This window comes from Suncus etruscus, chromosome 2 (assembly GCF_024139225.1).
Source record: "Suncus etruscus isolate mSunEtr1 chromosome 2, mSunEtr1.pri.cur, whole genome shotgun sequence".
NCBI classification, from domain to species: Eukaryota; Metazoa; Chordata; class Mammalia; order Eulipotyphla; family Soricidae; genus Suncus; species Suncus etruscus.
Genome location: NC_064849.1, coordinates 51,143,370 through 51,162,502, shown reverse-complemented (window position 1 = coordinate 51,162,502; position 19,133 = coordinate 51,143,370). Strand labels below are relative to the sequence as shown.

The 19,133-nt window shown below is 36.2% G+C and overlaps 1 protein-coding gene and 1 pseudogene across 1 annotated transcript in view; both read left to right on the top strand.

Annotated features, from left to right (window-relative positions):
* The window catches only part of TTC6 (tetratricopeptide repeat domain 6), a 221,602-nt gene that overhangs the window by 2,596 nt on the left and 199,873 nt on the right, over window positions 1-19,133 (top strand). Inside the window, 1 exon segment of the mRNA XM_049768952.1 lies at window positions 17,268-17,357. Within this exon segment, the coding sequence (XP_049624909.1) occupies window positions 17,268-17,357 (90 nt within the window).
* Window positions 16,587-16,777, top strand: LOC126002869 (uncharacterized; annotated as a pseudogene).

Below are 19,133 nucleotides of genomic sequence, written 5' to 3'. Positions count from 1 at the left end.
TCAGAAATCGCTCCTGGTTTGGGGACCATATGGGACACAGGGTGGGGGTGGGGAAATCGAATCACAGTCTGTCCTAGGTCGGTGGTGTTCAAGGCAAACACCCTGCCGCTGCACCACCACTCCAGCCCCTCTGTGTGTCGCTTTTTTGTTTTGTTTTGTTTTAATACCACTTTATTTTTTGTTTATTTTTTTCACACTTCAATTTCTTTTTATTTTATTTTATTTAAACACCTCGATTACATACATGATTGTGTTTGGGTTTCAGTCATGTAAAGAACACCACTCATCACCAGTGCAACATTCCCATCACCAATGTCCCAAGTCTCCCTCCTCCCCACCTTACCCCCTCCTGTACTCTAAACAATCTCTCCATTTCCCTCATACATTCTCATTATTAGGACAGTTCAAAATGTAGTTATTTCTCTAACTAAACTCATGACTCTTTGTGGTGAGCTTCCTGAGGTTCCCTTTTCTACTTTTAACTGCGCTCATTGCTTTGTAGAAAACTTCCTACCATGTACTGGTTCTCCTGTCTGTTATCTCTGTTGTCTCTGGATATTATTACCATACTTTATTTTATTTTTCTTATACCCCACAAGTGAATGAGGTTCTTCTATATTCTTCTATTTTCTTTTAGATTCTTCTATATCCCTGACTCATTTCACTCAGCATGATAATCTCCATATACATCCATGTATAAGAAAATTTCATTTTTTCTTTTTTTTTTTTGGTTTTTGGGCCACACCCAGTTACGCTCAGGGGTTACTCCTGGCTATGCGCTCAGAAGTCGCTCCTGGCTTGGGGGACCATATGGGACGCCGGGGGATCGAACCGCGGTCCGTCTCCTAGGCTAGCGCAGGTAAGGCAGGCACCTTACCTCCAGCGCCACGGCCCGGCCCCAATTTCATTTTTTCTAATAGCTGTGTAGTATTTTATTGTGTAGATGTATCACAGTTTCTTAGCTACTCATCTGTTGTCGGGTACCTGATTTATTTCCAAATTCTGACTAATGTAAATAGTTCTTTGATAAACATAGGTGTGCATAGGGCACTTGTGTATTGTGTTTTTAGGGTATATTTCTAGGAGTGGTATTCTAAATGATAAGGAAGCTCAATTTCCATTTTTTGAGGTTTATTCACATTGTATTCCAGAAAGGCTGTACTAGATGGCATTCCCACCAGCAGTGAATTTGAGTCTCTATCTCCCCATATCCATGCCAATACTGGTTGTTCTTGTGATGTGTGCCATTCTCTTTGGTATGAGCTGATACCTCATTGCTGTTTTGAATTGCAGCTCCCTATTTATTAGTGATGTGAAACATTTTTAATGTGCCTTTGGCCATCTGTATTTCTTCTTTGAGGATATATCTGTTCATTCTTCCCCCTCATTTTTGAATGGGATTAGATGTTTTCTTGTTATGTTCTATTAGTACCTTGTATATCTTAGATATTAACCCATTATCAGATGGGTATTGAGTCAATAGTTTCTCTAGTTTCTTGGGTAGCCTTTGTATCCTAGTCTGTTTCCTTTGAGTGCAGAAGCTTCTCAATTTAATGTAGTCCAATTTGATAGTGGTGTTTCCTTCTTGAAGATGTTTTTAGTCTCAATTCATGGAATATTTTTCTACATTTTCTTCTGTGTGCCTATGGTTTCTAGTCTGATATCAAGGCCTTTAATCCTTTTTGGTTTAATCTTAGAGCATAGTGTTTAATGAGATGTTTGAGTTCACATTTTTGTATATAGTTGACCAGTTACTTCAATACCACTTGTTGAAGAGGTAAAGCTGTTTTCTTAAAATATTTTCTTAAAGAAATTTACTTTCTAGAACTTCCTAATTAGATTATAAATAAGTCTTGTATACAAGATATCATAGGACACATGCCATATGTAATTTATTGTCCCTATAATTCTCTGTCAATAAGTAACATATTTGACATAGGCAGCACCCTAGCTTTACTGAGGCTAAAGTATTGACTCAGTATTCTACAAGGAATATAGGCCAGCATTAGAATTCTGATTCCTAGTGGTTCATATATCAAAGACTAAAATGACAAGGGCCTTTTATTTATTATTTTTCTCTGGCAGGGAGTGAAAGTAGATAGGGTCATACTTTAAGACAATTATTCATTCTGAGGGCCTTCTTCAACACACATATATTTGTTGTTATTGTTTTTGGGCTTTATCCTGCCATTCTCTTGGATTACTCCTGGCAGTAGTTAGGACATATGGTATGCCAGGGATCAAATCTAAGTTGGTTTTATGCAAGACACTAGCTTTCCCATTGTACTATCTCTCCAGCTCCTCTTATATAGATAATAAAATAAGAAAATAAGGTAATCTGAGTCCCACATAGAAAAACGAGTCAGTACACAGAATATTGCTACTACATCATGTCCCTAAAGTAGTTTTAATCCCAGTATACACTCCTGGCTATGATTTAAGGAATGTGATGTTAAAGCCCATTAGGGAAACCAAAACATGTAAGGACAAGCATCTCCAGTGTTGTATTTGACCTAGTGTTTGTCACCAGAGAGAAAACAATCAATTTTGTTTTCAGTCAAAACTACACCTTCTCATAGGTCTAATTTAGTTTCCTAATTAGGTTGCTTTGTTCTAATAAAAAAAAGGAAATCTGAGATTCCCATGGGAGAGCCATAAAAGAGAGAACAAAGCCCCAGGGGTGCTTATTTCTCTGAGAATAATTCTTAAGGCATAGTCAAGGGACTAGTCATGAAGAAGGACCAGTGTTAGTGGATCAGAAGACCTATGCAATTGGGGAAAGTTATATTTTTAGAGGCAGTTTCACTTGAAGAGTTAAACTAGTATGTAAAATGGGAGAGCATCAAATTGTGAGTGAATACTGAAAGAATAAATTTGTTTCCTCTGGCATATTTTTGTGTGTTTGAAATATGAATTTTTTGGGGGTTTGGGTCACACCTGGTGGCACTCAGGGATTACTCCTGGCTCTGCACTCAGAAATTGCTCCTTAGCAGGGTCGGGGGGCCCATATGGGATGCTGGGGATCTAACCTAGGTCTGTCCCAGGTCAATTGCGTGCAAGGCAAATGCCCTATTGCTGTGCTATCACTCTGGCTCTGAAATATGAATTGTTTTATGTATTAGAGGGACATGGAGACTTAGCGTCAGAATCCAGGAATATTAGCTCTTCATTTTAAGATAGTCACTATCAGTGCCTCATTTTCTTCCACTGTATCAACTTTTTATGCAGTGTAAATTTTGTTCTTTTAAAAGTTTGCCTCCTGTTACTCAAACAATTCCAGAAAATGAAGCTATGCATTACTTTTGTTTGTTTGTTTGTTTGTTTATTTTTTGTTTGTTTTTGGGTCACACCCAGCAGTGCTCAGGGGTTACTCCTGGCTGTCTGCTCAGAAATAGCTCCTGGCAGGCACGAGGACCATATGGGACACCGGAATTCGAACCAACCACCTTAGGTCCTGGATCGGCTGCTTGCAAGGCAAACACTGCTGTGCTATCTCTCCGGGTCCATTACTTTGAAAAAAAGAAAGCATTAATTTTATGAAGGTGATAAGGAAGCAGTGAAGAATGTATTAAAGTGATTGTCTTTAGGTATGTAAGAGGGTAATAAAATGATGAGTAAAAAGTGGTATGTAAATTAGAAATTGAAAAATTTATTTGAGGGCTGGAGAGATAGCATGGAGGTAGGGCATTTGCCTGGCATGCAGAAGGACGGTGGTTCGAATCACAGCATCTCATATGGTGCCCTGAGCCTACCAGGCGCAATTTCTGAGTGTAAAGCCAGGAGTAACCCCTGAGCACTGCCGGGTGTAACCCAAACCCCCCACCAAGTTATTTGAGACATTGTGATTTATAATATTGTTAATCCCTAAGCACTGCTAGATATGACCATTCTTCCCCTACAAAAAGATTAGTATGAGAACATTTATTTTAAACATTTTCAATTTATATGAACATCTTTCTCTTCAGGATCACAGGAAGATGGGGGTCTTTGCCTTAAGTATTATGGTTCATATGATAAACAGTTGCTACCAAAAGAAAGAACACAAAGGATAAGGCATACTGTGTTGTCTCTGGACACTGGTAATGCCAAACTAAACTTTAAATCCAGAGTTCCACCAATACTTACATTGACTAAAAGGTCTACAAAATAGGGACAGAGTAATAGCACAGTGGGGAGTGTATTGGCCTTGCACACTGCTTGCTGACCTGGTGAAATGGTAATCTTGTAAAATTTTAAGCACCTCTCATCTATTTCCACTAGATACCAGTAGCATGATGCCCTCCCTATCCCATATTGCAATTTTTTGTTTGTTTGTTTTAGGGCCACACCTGGTGACACTCAGTGGTTACTCCTGACTCTGCACACAGAAATTGCTTCTGGCAGGCTTGGGGAACCTTATGGGATGCCGGAAATCAAACAAGTCAGTCCAAGGTTGTCTGCATGCAAGACAATTGCCCTACCTCTGTGCTATCTCTCTTGCCTTCATATTGCAATTTAAATATGTTTTAGATGTTATTGAGTCCCTAAAAAAGAAGTTAAATCATCTTTTTCCTCCCTGCAATTTAAAACTTTGAGGTTAAACAGTATGTGTATTCTATGGCAGGAGACATAGAAATGTTATAAAGTGCTAAGTGAAACCCTAGGCATTATCAGACAAATAATGAGAAAATTCAAAATGCTAGAGGAAAGAAGACAGATGGTTAGATAATTCAGGATAAAGAATGTGATAGTGTTAAGTTAGATGGTTTTATTTTATGTGCTATGTCACACAGATATGGATAAAAAGAATAACTTAGAAATTTCAAGGATGTGAACAAGCAAAAAAAGCTTTCTCTCATTAGCCAAAGTACCAATAAAACAAGACAAAACTTTTAGATAATAACCTCACTGTTCTAAAAAATACTACAACCCACCTCTCCACCTGCAAGGTAGAAATGGAGATTGTAGTATTTTAGTCTCAGCAGGCTATAACATAGTACCCTAGCCTTCTCCTCTCTGAGGTGGTATCTGTTGAGAGTCAAAACAAACAACACTTCCCAGTAGGAATGAGGCTACCATCTGCCATTTTTGGTTTGTCATTAGGAGCCATGTGAAGAACAATAATAGGGCAGAACTAATAAGTACAGTGTCAATCTCTAACAATAACAGCAATAGCTGTTATTTCATCAACAAAGACCACGTTAGGAACCTGGACTGCTACTCCTAGCCAGTAGTAATGATGTAGCTTCTATCCTCCCACAATTGTCCATGCTAAAACAGTGTCAGAGGAAATATTGTAATTAAGATTCAACCAGTCAATATAATGCTTCAAACATCCATGCTTTTTTAGGCAATCACTTGTGATAACAAGAAACAGGAATTTCTTGGAGGTATGAAAGGGAACCAGTAGATCTAACACTGAGATGATAGGCATGTTTGAAGGATCTGACAAAGGTTTTAAAGTATCTCTTAAAAACAACAACAACAACAACAAATGCTTCAAAGAGCAATTATGGAGCATTGAAAATAAATGGAAAATCTTAGCAGAAGAAAAAAAGAGTTCTAGTAAAGAATATATAAAGAAAACTGGGGGCCAGAGAGATAGCATGGAGGTAAGGTGTTTGCCTCACATGCAGAAGGACGATGGTTAGAATCCCAGCATCCCATATGGTCCCCTGAACCTAGCAGGAGCGATTTCTGAGTGTAGAGCCAGGAGTAACCCCTGAGAGTTGCTGAGTGTGACTCAAAATCCAATAAAATAAAATAAAATAAAAAATAAAAAAAAAGAATATATAAATAAAACTAAAAAACATTTTTAGAACTAAAAAATATAATAGACAAAATAAAAACTCAATGGTTAGCTCTAGAGCCACACAAAGAAGAATGAATAAATGAACTAGAAAATCAACCAATATAGTGTACTCAAGCTGAATAAAAGATAGTAAATTGAGAAAAAAATGTGATTAGAATTTTAGAACCTTTAAGATACTAACAGAAAGAAGGTTTAACCTTATTAATGAATTCCCAGAAATTGAGTGACTCCTGCTTTCAACAAAACCAAGAAGTATGCACAAAATATATGATATTCAAATTTCTGGAAAATAAAAGGAAAATATATTGGAAATATAGAGAAATAATCTTACTTATACAGAAAAACAATTTGAAAGTAGATTTCTCATAAGAAACCATATAAGTCAGAAACAACAGGTACAATATTTTTTTAAGTTCTAAAAGAACTATCCAGATTTTATATTCAGTGAAATTATCTCTTACAAGCAAATAGAAAATTTTCATACTAAGTAAAGAGATTTTCATATTAAGTAAAGGTAAGAGAATTTGTTACTAAAAGTTCTACCCAAAAGAATGACTTCTGATGCTTTTGTAAGAACTTTTAGATTATCTAGACGGAAGAGAGAACACAATAAATAATAAGTACTGGTAAATAGAATAGCTTTATTTTTTTCCTCTTCATAAAGTAGGATAATGATGACTTGGATCAATACCCAGAAAATTATCCTAAAATAGATGTCTAAACTAAATCCTGAATTAATATTTTATTTCATTAATATTATTAAATGATAAATTTATAGGAATGGAGAACAGATTTGCGGTTACAAGGATTTGGAAAGGCCATTAAAAAATCCTTCTGGTGATGGACATGTTTATAATGCTTGTGTTAAAACATCATAGGTAAACATATAGGGTTAAAAGGATGAGTAAATAAATTTTGGACAGTAAAATAAAAATCTTTAGAGCTAGGGGCCATAATGGTGATGCAAGCCGTAAGGCATCTGCCTTGCACATGCTAACCTAGGACAGACTGCAGTTCGATCCCCTGGCGTTCCATATGGTCCCCCAAGCTAGGAGCGATTTCTGAGTGCATAGCCAGGAGTAACCCCTGAGCATCACCGGGTGTGGCCCAAAAACCAAAAGAAAAAAATCTTCAGAGCTACTGAACTAAAATTATGTTAAATATTCTTCATTTAAATAAAATATATCTAATAGATTGTACAGCATATATCTAGTGATGTTTATATTTGGGAAGCATTTCTTTACAAGTACTTGGTTTTCTTGGTATACTGTATAGTCTTTTAAATATTTTTTGGGGTTTTACACCCAATAGTGCTCTGAGTTTAGTCTTGGTTCTGTGGTCACAAATTGCTCCTGGTGGGGCTCTTGGGTCCATATGTAGTGCTGAGGATTAAACTTGGGTTGATGGTATGCAAGGTAAGTGCCTTATCTACTATCTTTCTGCTTCAATTTTGCTCTCACTATATTATAGAGTATGACATGACAAAATTAGAATTATATTTTATGAACACAGAAACACAAAATTTAAACTCAGTCTGTTTATTAAAACTAAAAATGCATTCTAATTTAGTAAAATTTTTTTGACATTTTACTTTGTGGAAAAGAACTTTAAGAGTCTGAGTGACAACTTTCTTTAAAGTGTTTCCTTAGCTTCATATTTTACTAAAATACAACTGTAAGGCATTCACTTTGTATAAATCCAATGAAATAAAATAACTTTTGCAAAGACATATAGCTAATTGTTGTACTTTGATAAGTATCCATTTAGCTCTCTTGATAGCCAAATCAGCATTACTTTTACGACAACAACAACAAAATATATATACATATGTAGTATATGTAATAGTTTATTTACATAGTTTACTTATTAAATAGTTCAGTTATTGTATATATACATATATATGTATATATATTTTGTTGTTGTTGTTTTTGGGTCACACCCGGTGGAGCTCAGGAGTTACTTCTGGCTCTGCACTCAGAAATTGCCCCTGACAGGCTCAGGGGATCATACGGGTTGCTGGGAATCGAACCAAGGTCTGTCAGGGTTGGCTGCATGCAAGGAAAATGCCCTACCATTGTGCTATATCTCAGGCCCCAAGTTTATATATTTTTATTGTACTTAAATATTCCCTTTTTCCCTATCATCCTTTCTCTTTATTAAAACCTAGATTCCAGTCAACCAAAGTTACTTTTCACCTTCTTGGATCTCCGTGATGATTTACTAGTGGGAAGATCATCATAGTCCTCTCTACTGGGATGGACACCCATAGCTCCTTGCTATATTGACTTGTGAGCCCAACACAACTAGCCTGGGGAACATTAGCAAGAAATAAAGATTTGCTGTTCACAGAGCTTTGTTGTTGTGATAGTGACTTGAGCTTGGGCTGGGTTTGCAAAACAACATATTATGCCATAAATTTAAAACATAATAGGTATCAATGAGTTTTTTATGTGATCATTAACTTGTTACTTTTAGTAAGTACTGATGATTCTGCCATCTTAAATTGCTATTAATATAAATAGAAGATTAAATTGTTTTTATCTACCATATCCTTTGTGAAATAAGGGAAGGACAACAAACTGATATGCCCTTTTAAAAACGATCATAACTATATTTTATTTTAAAAATTGAGCTATTCTAAAAACAAAGAAGTAAATAACATTGAATACCTTAAGTCCATTTATAGACCAATAGATCTAGGTTGTGAATCCTCATGGCTGTGGAGAAATAAACTATTTCAGACAATTATAAAATGTTATTTTTTGTGAGTTGTAATATTTTTTGAGAAACCTTAACTTAAAAATATGGAATAGTTTCCTCACCAGGAATTCTCACAAGTCTGAGGATGCAGTACTTTGAATATTCTCTAATCATCCTTGGATTTCCATGGTCATTAACTATTGATTGGCAAACTAGCCATGAGACTTGACAAGTATGGATAAGTGAAATTCCCTGAAGCCTCTACTTCTTCCCCACTGTCTAAATCTATCTTCTTTTTAGATCTCACAGATAACAAAGTAAGTATAATTCCTGTCCTTTGCTTGGCTTACTACAAATTTATTAGGCACACAGGAGAAGATTATAATAAAACCAGACCTCATCGTTTCAGCCAGATTTTACCTCAAGAACATCTCCACTCTCAAGCCCTTCATCTCTTAATCATTGGAAATAGGGTTCAGCAGAAATGAAAGATTGAGACAGCTGAGACACTTTCCATTGTTCTGATTTCGTTATGCTGTTGAGATCTGCCTAGATGTGTGGAGTCTTTGACAATTAATTATTACTCAGGAAAGTGATTATTAAACAGTTCACTGAATTATGGCTCTTAATGCACAACTCTGTACTCATGCTCTTTAGGGTTAAGTGAAAAAGCTTACTAAATATCCATTTACAATGGAATCTTTGAAAATGCTAAATGGAATGCATAATTCATATAGGCTGTCACTAGTACAATGCCAAATCAGGTTAGCCAAATATCAAGTAACAAGGAAATGAGAGTAAGTGGCAGTCCTAATAGAACTAGTTCTGAATAGCTTAATGGATGCAGATGATCAGAAAATTCAAAATAATAGTGACTTAACCAAGATAGAAGTTTATTTCTCTTTTGTAAGAAGCTCATGTAAAAGATAATGTAAGACTGACAGGGTGTTGTGTAAAATCGGAGATCACATATCCTGCCGTCTTACTACTTTACTGATTCTGACTCATCCCTTAGTTTATTTCAGGGTCCAGTATGGCTGGTTCTGATATTCCAGCTGTTTTCTAGTTAGCAGGAAGGTGTTAAAAAAGGGTGCTCAAGACTATCTCCCACTTTTGCTTATATTTCATTGGCCAAAACTTAGAAACATGACCACATGTGCATTCTTTATTTGGGCTGCTATATGCCAAAGTTCACATTCTATTTTTGTGGAAGAAGGTATAGTGTCTAAGAGTAATTTATCTTCTGTGGAAACATTTTATGACTTAGAATTATTATCTTATATACTAAAGGCTTATAGAGTAGTTGGCAATATTTTGTATTATACTAGGGAGCAAGAATAGAAACATTTTTATATGATAAATATTTTAGCTTTAAGCCAATGATAAATTTTAAATGATAAAATTTTTAGCTTTAAGTTTGGAAATATAACAAGAAAACTAGTGGACAGTGGAAAATGTTGACAACCCTAGGGCTTCAATTTGATATCATGATAGAAATATTTGATTTATGATTTTTAAAATGATTGATGCAGTCTTAGACTCTTAGTATAAAGGCTCAATATATATATATTATATCAACACTACTTTCCAATATAATTGAACTGCTTATATTCTCACTACAAATATTAATTTCTCTACATCCTCATCAGTGTAGTGAAAGTGTCCTTTCAACTCTATCCTGTAAGATACAGGCTTTCCAACACTTTTATGTGAAACTTTATCAAATAAAATATCAATAAAGTGCAATCTTCCAACTATTTTCATATATGTCTATGGGATTTTTAATTGTAAAATTAAGAACCTACCTGCTCAACCCAGGTTCCCACCAGTGTGCTATTTGGCCATTGGTATTTAGCTATCTGTTCATTTTATTTGGCTCATTATTTGGCTCATTATTATGTCCAACACTGTCCAACACTGCTGGAAAAACAGCAATAAGCAAATGAATTACCTATTTCTTAGGGGCTAGCATATAGAAAGAAGAGGAGGAGAGAAAACAAATAATCTAGCAATGTCTTCAAAGGAAATAAGGGGCATGAGAAATAATCAATAAAAGGAAGATAAAGAATGTTGGGGAGGAGACATTTGTTCACCTGATGGTGCTCAGGGCTTCTTCCTCAATCTCTGCACAGGGATAACTCCTGGTAGAGTTTAGCAGACTATATAGGGTACTGGGTATTGAACCCATGGGAAGTGTTTACCCACTTCACTATCTTTCTGGTCCCAGGAGATACACTTAAGTTAGATAGCATAGATGTATCGGAATATAAGTATCCAATCAATAAAAAGGACCCAAAATTGAAGAAACAATGTAGATGATACTAGAATACATGTTAGAATAAGTAATAGTAAACTAAACTTTTGCGCATCTAATAAGAGAACATTAGAGATAACCTCATGTGAATTAGGGACTTTTGCTAAGATCAATTAAAGATTATTGGAGAAAACTAAGCTAGGTTTCATTTATAAACAGTATCATAAGAAATTCCTGTTGTGACATGGGCCAAAGAGAAAACAAACATTGAAAATACCTTCCAACTTGAAACATAGTTTTATTTTCTGAGATGGGAAAACCATGTGTGATCCAGGTGTGGAGGTGAGTTCTGACTTGCTATGTTAAAGGTGCCTAATATACTTCAAAAGAAAATGTCCAATAGTCAGTTAGTTATAATTTGAAAGTTCAGGGTAGGGCTGGAAAGATTGGAAAGCACCAATGATTCATGCTTTTTAATTCAGAAACTGGAAGATAACCAAGGGTATCATGCAAACCTAGAGTATCTGGAATGAAGAGAAATAGGGATTAGAAATCTAGGAGTACAGTATTGTTTAGCAGCAGAGAATAAAAAGGTAGTATGAACACCAGAAACTGGGGGGAAAAGCATGATGTGATAGAAAACAAGGAGGAAACCAAATAACAAATGTATTTCTGGAAGGTAATAACTAAAATCCTGCTGTCAGATAAGATGAGGTTGCTACAGTTTAACCACAATATTATAATTACATTGTTTTTTTGTTCTGGGGCCACAACTGGTGGCACTCAGGAGATTGTCCTGACTCTGCACTCAAAAAACACTCCTGGCAGGCTTGGGGACCATATGGGATTCTGGGGATCAAATCTCGGTCAGCTGTGTGCAAGGCAAATGCCCTACCTGCTGTGCTAGAGCTCCTGCCCTTAACTATAAACATTTGACTATAAATATACATGGCTACCTAAGAAATTATATTGTGCTCTGAACTGTATGACCAAAAGAGGCTTTTCTGTGTATCCTCCTTTTATTTACACAGAACATGTTTCTGAATGTCTGGTCACCAAATGTGTGGAGGTTTTTGTCTACAATGAGTGTTCTCTGAAACACTATCTTGCTGTCTTAAACAGTTTAACTCAGTTCTGACTCTATCTGGAAAAAGCATCATATTCATTATATTCCACAAAACCATTCCCATTCCACTTTAGGAGGATTCAGGGGATCCATATCTCCTATATAATTTTTTACGAAATCAGAGGTGCCATAGCCCCCTCTTCAGATTTGGATAATTTGCTAGTATGACACACAGATCTTAGGAAAGCATGTAAGGTTACCAGTTTATTAAGATATGACAAAAGATGTGGATAAACAATTACATGAAGAAGGAAACTTAGGGTTACCAGTACCTTAAAGGATACAAATGAACAGTCCTCATAAGAAAGACAAAGCGTGAGATGTAGTAGGGTTCTGAATGCATGAGAACTTGTGTTTTCCTCTCAGGAAGAACGTATTTTCCAAATTAGAAAATCCCCAAATCCATTATGTTGTGATTTTTGTGGATGCTTTATTATGTAGGCATGCTGAATCATGACCTCTGTTTTCAACCTTTTGTTCCAGTGAAATGAGGTTGGGGCTGAAAGTTTCAAGCTTCTATTCATGGATTGGTTTTTTGCATACAAGGATCTAGATATTCTTATTACCTAGAAAATTACAAGAGTTTAAGAAACTCTGTGCCTGGGAACTATGGACAGAAAATTATTTTATATTATCTTACAGATGTATTTTATATTTAAATTTTCTAGTTGTACATTTCCATTCTGGTTTTAATATGTTGATCATATGTCTGATAACTTCCCTGAACTCTTTTATTTGTTCTGACAATTTGCTTGTAGATTTATGTGTAATTAAAGTAGTGATGGTGAGCATCCAAATTTTATTTTTGACCTCAAATGAAAGACTTACTTCAGAGCTTCTACATTATACCTAAGTGTAAGTTTACCATAGTTTATTAGATAGATATTATTGTTTATGTTAACTCCTTCCTCAGCTTGCTAAAAATAGTTAACATGAATGAATGTTGAGTTTTGTTGGGCACTTTTTCTGCTTCTATTAAAATAATCATACTTTTCCTCCTTAATCTATTTTTGTGACATAACTGTTCATTTGAAATATCTTTGTATCAATTGAAAATATTCTTGGTTATATTATAGTATGCTTCTATGCCCTAAGTATTTATCTCTTGGGATTTTCGCATTTGTGTTCGTGCATGAGATTGATGCATATACTTTTTATCTTGTTTAGTTTTTGTTCATTTGTGTTACTAACCACAAATTTTGGATGTTGTCTTTTCATGTTCTTAAAAAACACTTTATAAGGGGCCGGTGAGGTGGCACTAGAGGTAAGGTGTCTGCCTTGCAAACACTAGCCAAGGAAAGGACCACGGTTCGATCCCCCGGCGTCCCATATGGTCCCCCCAAGCCAGGGGCAATTTCTGAGCACATAGCCAGGAAGAACCCCTGAGCATCAAATGGTGTGGCCCGAAAAACCAAAAAAAAAAAAAAACACAAAGAAAACAAACAAACATAAAAACACTTTATAAGAGGGACTATCTGTTATTTAAAAGTTTTGCAGTTTTCACTTGTATTGTCTCCACTGCTTAGTATCTTGTGTAGGAAATTATTTTATAAATTAAATCTCATATTTTAAATGATTATTAATTTATTCAGGCTTTTAATTTTCTTCCTTCCAAATAAAGTTACTTACATGAATTTCTAGATAGTAATTTTTTTTTTTTTTGGTTTTTGGGCCACACCCAGCGGTGCTCAGGGGTGACTCCTGGCTGTCTGCTCAGAAATAGCTCCTGGCAGGCACGGGGGACCATATGGGACACCGGGATTCGAACCAACCACCTTTGGTCGGGATCGGCTGCTTGCAAGGCAAACACCACTGTGCTATCTCTCCGAGCCGATAGTAATATTTTTATCTGTTTCCGTACATTTATTGGCCAGATGTTATTAATAGATTATGTCTATTTCTTTGTAGCTTAACCTTTTGATTTTATAGTTGAAGAGTCTGTCTCAGCATGCGTTGAGATTCTGAATCTCAATTTCCAAACATAGATGTGCAAGAAATATGTTTATTTGTCTAGCACTCAAATTGGTCTTTACTTGGAGTTCCTATTCCATAAAGTCCACAGAAATTTGGACTTAGGAAATTTGTAGATTCTTTTCTCCATTCCTGGGATATTTTTCAAACCCAACATGTGTACTGCTTTACTGTGTGTGTGTGTGTGTGTGTGTGTGTGTGTGTGTGTGTGTGTGTGTGTGTTTGATATAATACTTGGTTTGTCCCATTACTCTGTTGTATCATTTATGCTGTCATTTTCTGAAAGTAAATGTTTATCCCAGGACTTGACTGCATTGAATTTACCTTAGTACTCAAAATCCAAAACATTGGGGGCAGAAGTATTTGAACTTCTACTCTTGGTGATCTGTCATGAAGCCTATTTTGTTCAAGTGGACTTCCTTCTGTCATCAGTTTTCCCAAGTCCTGCTGAGCTTCTCTTGTTACCATTCCCAGTTTTTCAATTTATCCAGTTTTCCCTTCTCCCCTATTTATTGGTATAGCATGCTATAGCTTGAATAGATTCTCAGAAATTACATACTGTTCCAGTTTCCTGGAACATGAAGAGGTCACTAATTCTTCCTGCTCTTTAGTTTTTAAAAAAAATCACCTCTTCATTTCTTGGGTACTTAATCCAGAAGGGAGGCTAGAGGTAATCCTCTATCCCAGGTTCCCTAATGTATCTCCGTCCTACCCACTGCCCCATCAACATCCTCAGGGCCAGAAATTGAATTCTTTTCCAGTTGTAGAAGAAGAAAATAATTGTTCAAACAAATCAAACCAAATCAATGATATTGTTTCCTCTTTTACAAAATTCCCAGGTTTTTGAAATCTAAACTTCATAAAGAGTTTTGTTTATAACTTTGTATTCAGTGGCAGTATCTTTTATCTGAAGCCCTGGGATTAGAATGGCTGAAGTGAGTCAAGGAAGTTGAACATGGGGTTCAACTTGTGGTTTGGAAGGAACTGCTTGTTGACACTTTAAGCTCTGATTTTTATTTGACAGATAATGAGAATTTTGAGATGTAACTCATTAGCCATGGAATTATTCAATTTTAGGGGAATTGGGGGTTTGGGCCACACCAAGCAATGTTCAGGGGTCACTCCTGGCTCTGCACTCAGAAATCACTCCTTGCAAGGCCAGAGCAGTGGCGCACTGGTAGGGTGTTTGCCTTGATGCGGCTGACCTAGGACTGACCAATGTTCGATCCCCTGGTGTCCCATATGGTCCCCCAAGCCAGGAGTGATTTCCGAGCACATAGCCAGAAGTAACCCCTGAGCATTACTGGGTATGGCCCAGAAACCAAAAACAAACAAAGAAGAAAGATGAAAGAAAGAAAGAGAGAGAGAAAGGAAGAAAGAGAGAAAGAATAAATGAATGAAAGAAAAAGAGAAAGAGAAAGAAAACAAAAAAGAGAAGAAAGATAAAAGGAAGGAAGAAAAAGAAAGAAAGAAAGAAAGAAAAAGAAAGAAAGAAGGAAAGAAAGAGAAAAAGAAAGAGAAAGAAAGAAGAAGAAAGAGAAAGAAAAGAAAGAGAAAGAAAGAAAAAGAAAAAAAGAAAAAGAAAGAGAAAGAAAGAAAAAGAAAGAGAAAAAGAAAGGAAAGAAAGAAGAAAAGAAAAAGGAAGAAAAAAAGAAAGGAAAGAAAGAAGAAAGAAAGAAAAAGGAAGGAAGGAAGAGAAAAAGAAAGAGAAAGAAAAAGAAAGAGAAAGAAAAGAAAGAAAAAGAAAAAGAAAAAGAAAGAGAAAAAGAAAGAAGGAAAGAAGGAAGGAAGGAAGAAGGAAGGAAGGAAGGAAGGAAGGAAGGAAGGAAGGAAGGAAGGAAGGAAGGAAGGAAGGAAGGAAAAAGAAGAAAAAGAAATCACTCCTGACAGACTCGGGGGACTATATGGGATGCAGGGAATTGAACCTGGATCAGCTTAGTGCAAGGCAAATACCCTATCCACTGTGCTATTGCTCCAACCCTCAATGGTTAAATAGGGCTAACTTTATCTTTCTCTCTACCATCTCTTAGTCCCTTCTCTTGTTCTTTTTTTTTTTTTTTTTTTTTTTTTGTGGTTTTTGGGTCACACCCGGCAGTGCTCAGGGGTTATTCCTGGCTCCAGGCTCAGAAATTGCTCCTGGCAGGCACTGGGGACCTCCTGCATGAAAGGCAAATGCCTTACCTCCATGCTATCTCTCTGGGCCCCTTTCTCTTCTTATATTATTTGGTATCATTTAGGTAGAATTCTATCATTCAATGTATGTTTTACTGAGAATTTTAAATACAGTGGGACTTCCTACATAAATTTAGGAAATTAATCATTTCAAATAATGAGTTTCAAAAATTTTTTTGGTTTAGTCCTTTATTAATAAAAAATTCTTGGGCCAGAATCATAGTATAGGTAGGGTGATTGACTCTGATTTGAGGAGCAACTCTCCCAATCACTGCCAGCCATGTTTGGAGGATCATGCCTGCTGAGGTTTAAACCTGGGCTGACTGCATGCTAAGCGTGCACTACAGCTCTATTTGACTATCTCTCAGGCACAGTATTCCTGGTTTAATGATTTTTTTTTGAGTGGAAATATTTTCTAAACTCTTCTAACATTTTCTTCAGTGCCACTTGTTCTTTCTGCATTCCATTAGTTGTATGAATCTGCAGAGTTTCAAAGTGCTCCCTTTCTTGAGGACACAGGCACAATTTTATTATTATTATTATTATTATTATTATTATTATTATTATTATTAATATTTTGGTTTTTGGGGCAGCGCTCAGGGGTTACTCCTAGCTCTATGCTCAGAAATCGCCCCTGTGGTTTCCCCAGGGCGAGGCTCACCCATTGCACTCCGGGTGTGCTGACCCCTTTGACTTCCCCAAATGTGGGAAACTCAACTGCATAATTTGTGGTAGTGGGGGACTGCGTGCGCGCTCTCCCCTATAAAATTAAAAAGAAAAAAAAAAGAAGAAATCGCCCCTGGCAGACACAGGGCACCATATAGGGTGCCGGGATGTGAACCACCGTCCTTACCTCCATGCTATCTCTCCGGCCCTACAGTATTAGATATCAGTGCCTAACACTATGCTTTGACAGAGTGATGCCAAGACCTTATGGGATAAGGTAAGTATTTATCCCATGCCCTATATTTAGTTGTTCTTTACTAGCATTTCTGGTTTTCTTATTGTGATTTTTATTTTCTCTTCCTCATTAGGCTGACGACTGTCTCTGTTCTACAGTCAGAATTTCAGTAGCCCTAAAGAGCCCTTCTCTCATAGTTTTCCTCTTAATATCTTATTTCTATTCTGCCAAAGGCTTAGAAACTAGATAATCCTGGCTATGTTGTTTGTGAAGTGAGAGTAAATAGCTCCTGAAAAGGGCCTTAAAGCTTTCTGATGGGAAAGTTGGTGAACTTTCTCTGCTTTCTCTGCAGGGGCTTTTGCTGGCAACTGTCTTGCCTCTTATTGCTGACATCCTGCTTCCTGTCTCTGCTGAGGTAGCTGGGTTTATGTTAGGCAAACAGGTGAGGAATAATTGTCTTTTCCCCTTTCCTTTATAAAATTTTGTCAGAGGTACTATAAAAATCTTGTTTTCACTTGAATAGGCAAATTCTTTTTTTTTTTCTTAACATATTCTTAGAGCTGTTAGTGCAGCACATTGCAAATCAGAACTGTAATAACCACCATAGAACCACAGAATACCTTTGGGCATTTTGATGATTTAAGATGCAAACTATAGCACTGACCTTTGGGGCTTTTTGAACCACAGCTGTCAGTTTAAACAAAACTCCAAACCTAATTAAACTTTTCTTGGATGCAGTACTAGTTTCAAAACTGGTTAGACAGCTTTGAAAACTTAATGACGTACTTCTTCACTAGAAAACAAATAAAAATATTAATACTTAGTATATGTTCTTTAAGGCTAAACTTACTAAAATTGTATTATTTTTTGAAAAACTTCCTGTAGAACAATTTGCTGCACATAGATTAATTATAATATTTACAAATTTTCTACACATAGTTGCTACAAAGAGAAAATGAGGTCAGGCACTTTTTTCCTATACTTCTTTCCTCTTCTCCCTTTCCCATTTGTTATTCCTTCTGCTTTTTCTCTTTCTTCCCTATTTTCTCTCAGTCCTCTTTAGGTGTTCTTAGTTTCCTATCACTGTGCATTTGAATATTTAAGTAAATATAGTCAACCTTTTCAATATTCACTTGGCCCTTAAAAGAAACTGAATCCTTATATTTTTTTCATCCATGAATCACTTTTAGGTTATCTATGAATACAATGAATTTTCCTTTCATAAATATTTATAAGGTACTTTCAAGGTACCAGGTATTGGAGAGATATGATTTCCTGTGTGTGTACATTTAAATGTGTTGAAGTAAAAGGAACATTTCTGTATGTGAATTGTTTAGTAGGAGTCAAGTACAGAATAACAGGTTAGTGTCAGTCAAGGTAGCCTTGCATGCAGAAGGACAGTGGTTCGAATCCCGACATTCCATATGGTTCCCCGAGCCTGCCAGGAGCAATTTCTGAGTAACCCCTGAGCACTGCCAGGTGTGACCCAAAATCCAAAAACTGAAAAAAAAAACCCACATCATTTCTTGACTGGCATCTAATTTATTTTAGGTCCCATATTCTCTATTGCAATTTCATTATTCTTCCCTCCTTCCTTCCTTCCCTTCTTCCATTCCTTCCTTCCCTTCTTCCATTCCTTCCTTCCCTTTTTTCTTCCCTTCCCTCCTTCCTTCCTTCCTTCCCTCCTTCCTTCCTTCCTTCCTTCCTTCCTTCCTTCCTTCCTTCCTTCCTTCCTTCCTTCCTTCCTTCCTTCCTTCCTTCCTTCCTTCCTTCTTTCCTTCCTTCCTTTATTGTTCTTAGAGATCTTGGATTTTCTTGTACATTTCCTTTGATTTTTAAGATTAATTTTACTCTGGCTTTTACTTAACTATGGCCCTCATTATATGCTAGTATACTCTACATCTTCCTCTATTTTGATTTATTGAATAGCAAGAAAGGATACTTGGGAAGTAAAACATTTAAAAAAATTCACTTCAATAATTTCATTATTTTAACTTCATATAAATAATAATGACTGCATGCAATAAATGGTAGGTTAGAACTTATTTTATTCAGAATATTGGCAGCTATTTTTAATCATCTTCTAAGATGTGTAGTTCAAGTGAGAAATGTAATAATGTTCTGTTCATGTCCCCTCAATCCCTATTCTTAACCTCTGCCCTCTATTTTTTGATCTTTGGGTAACATCTAGCCATGTTCAAGGGTTATGCCTGGTGCT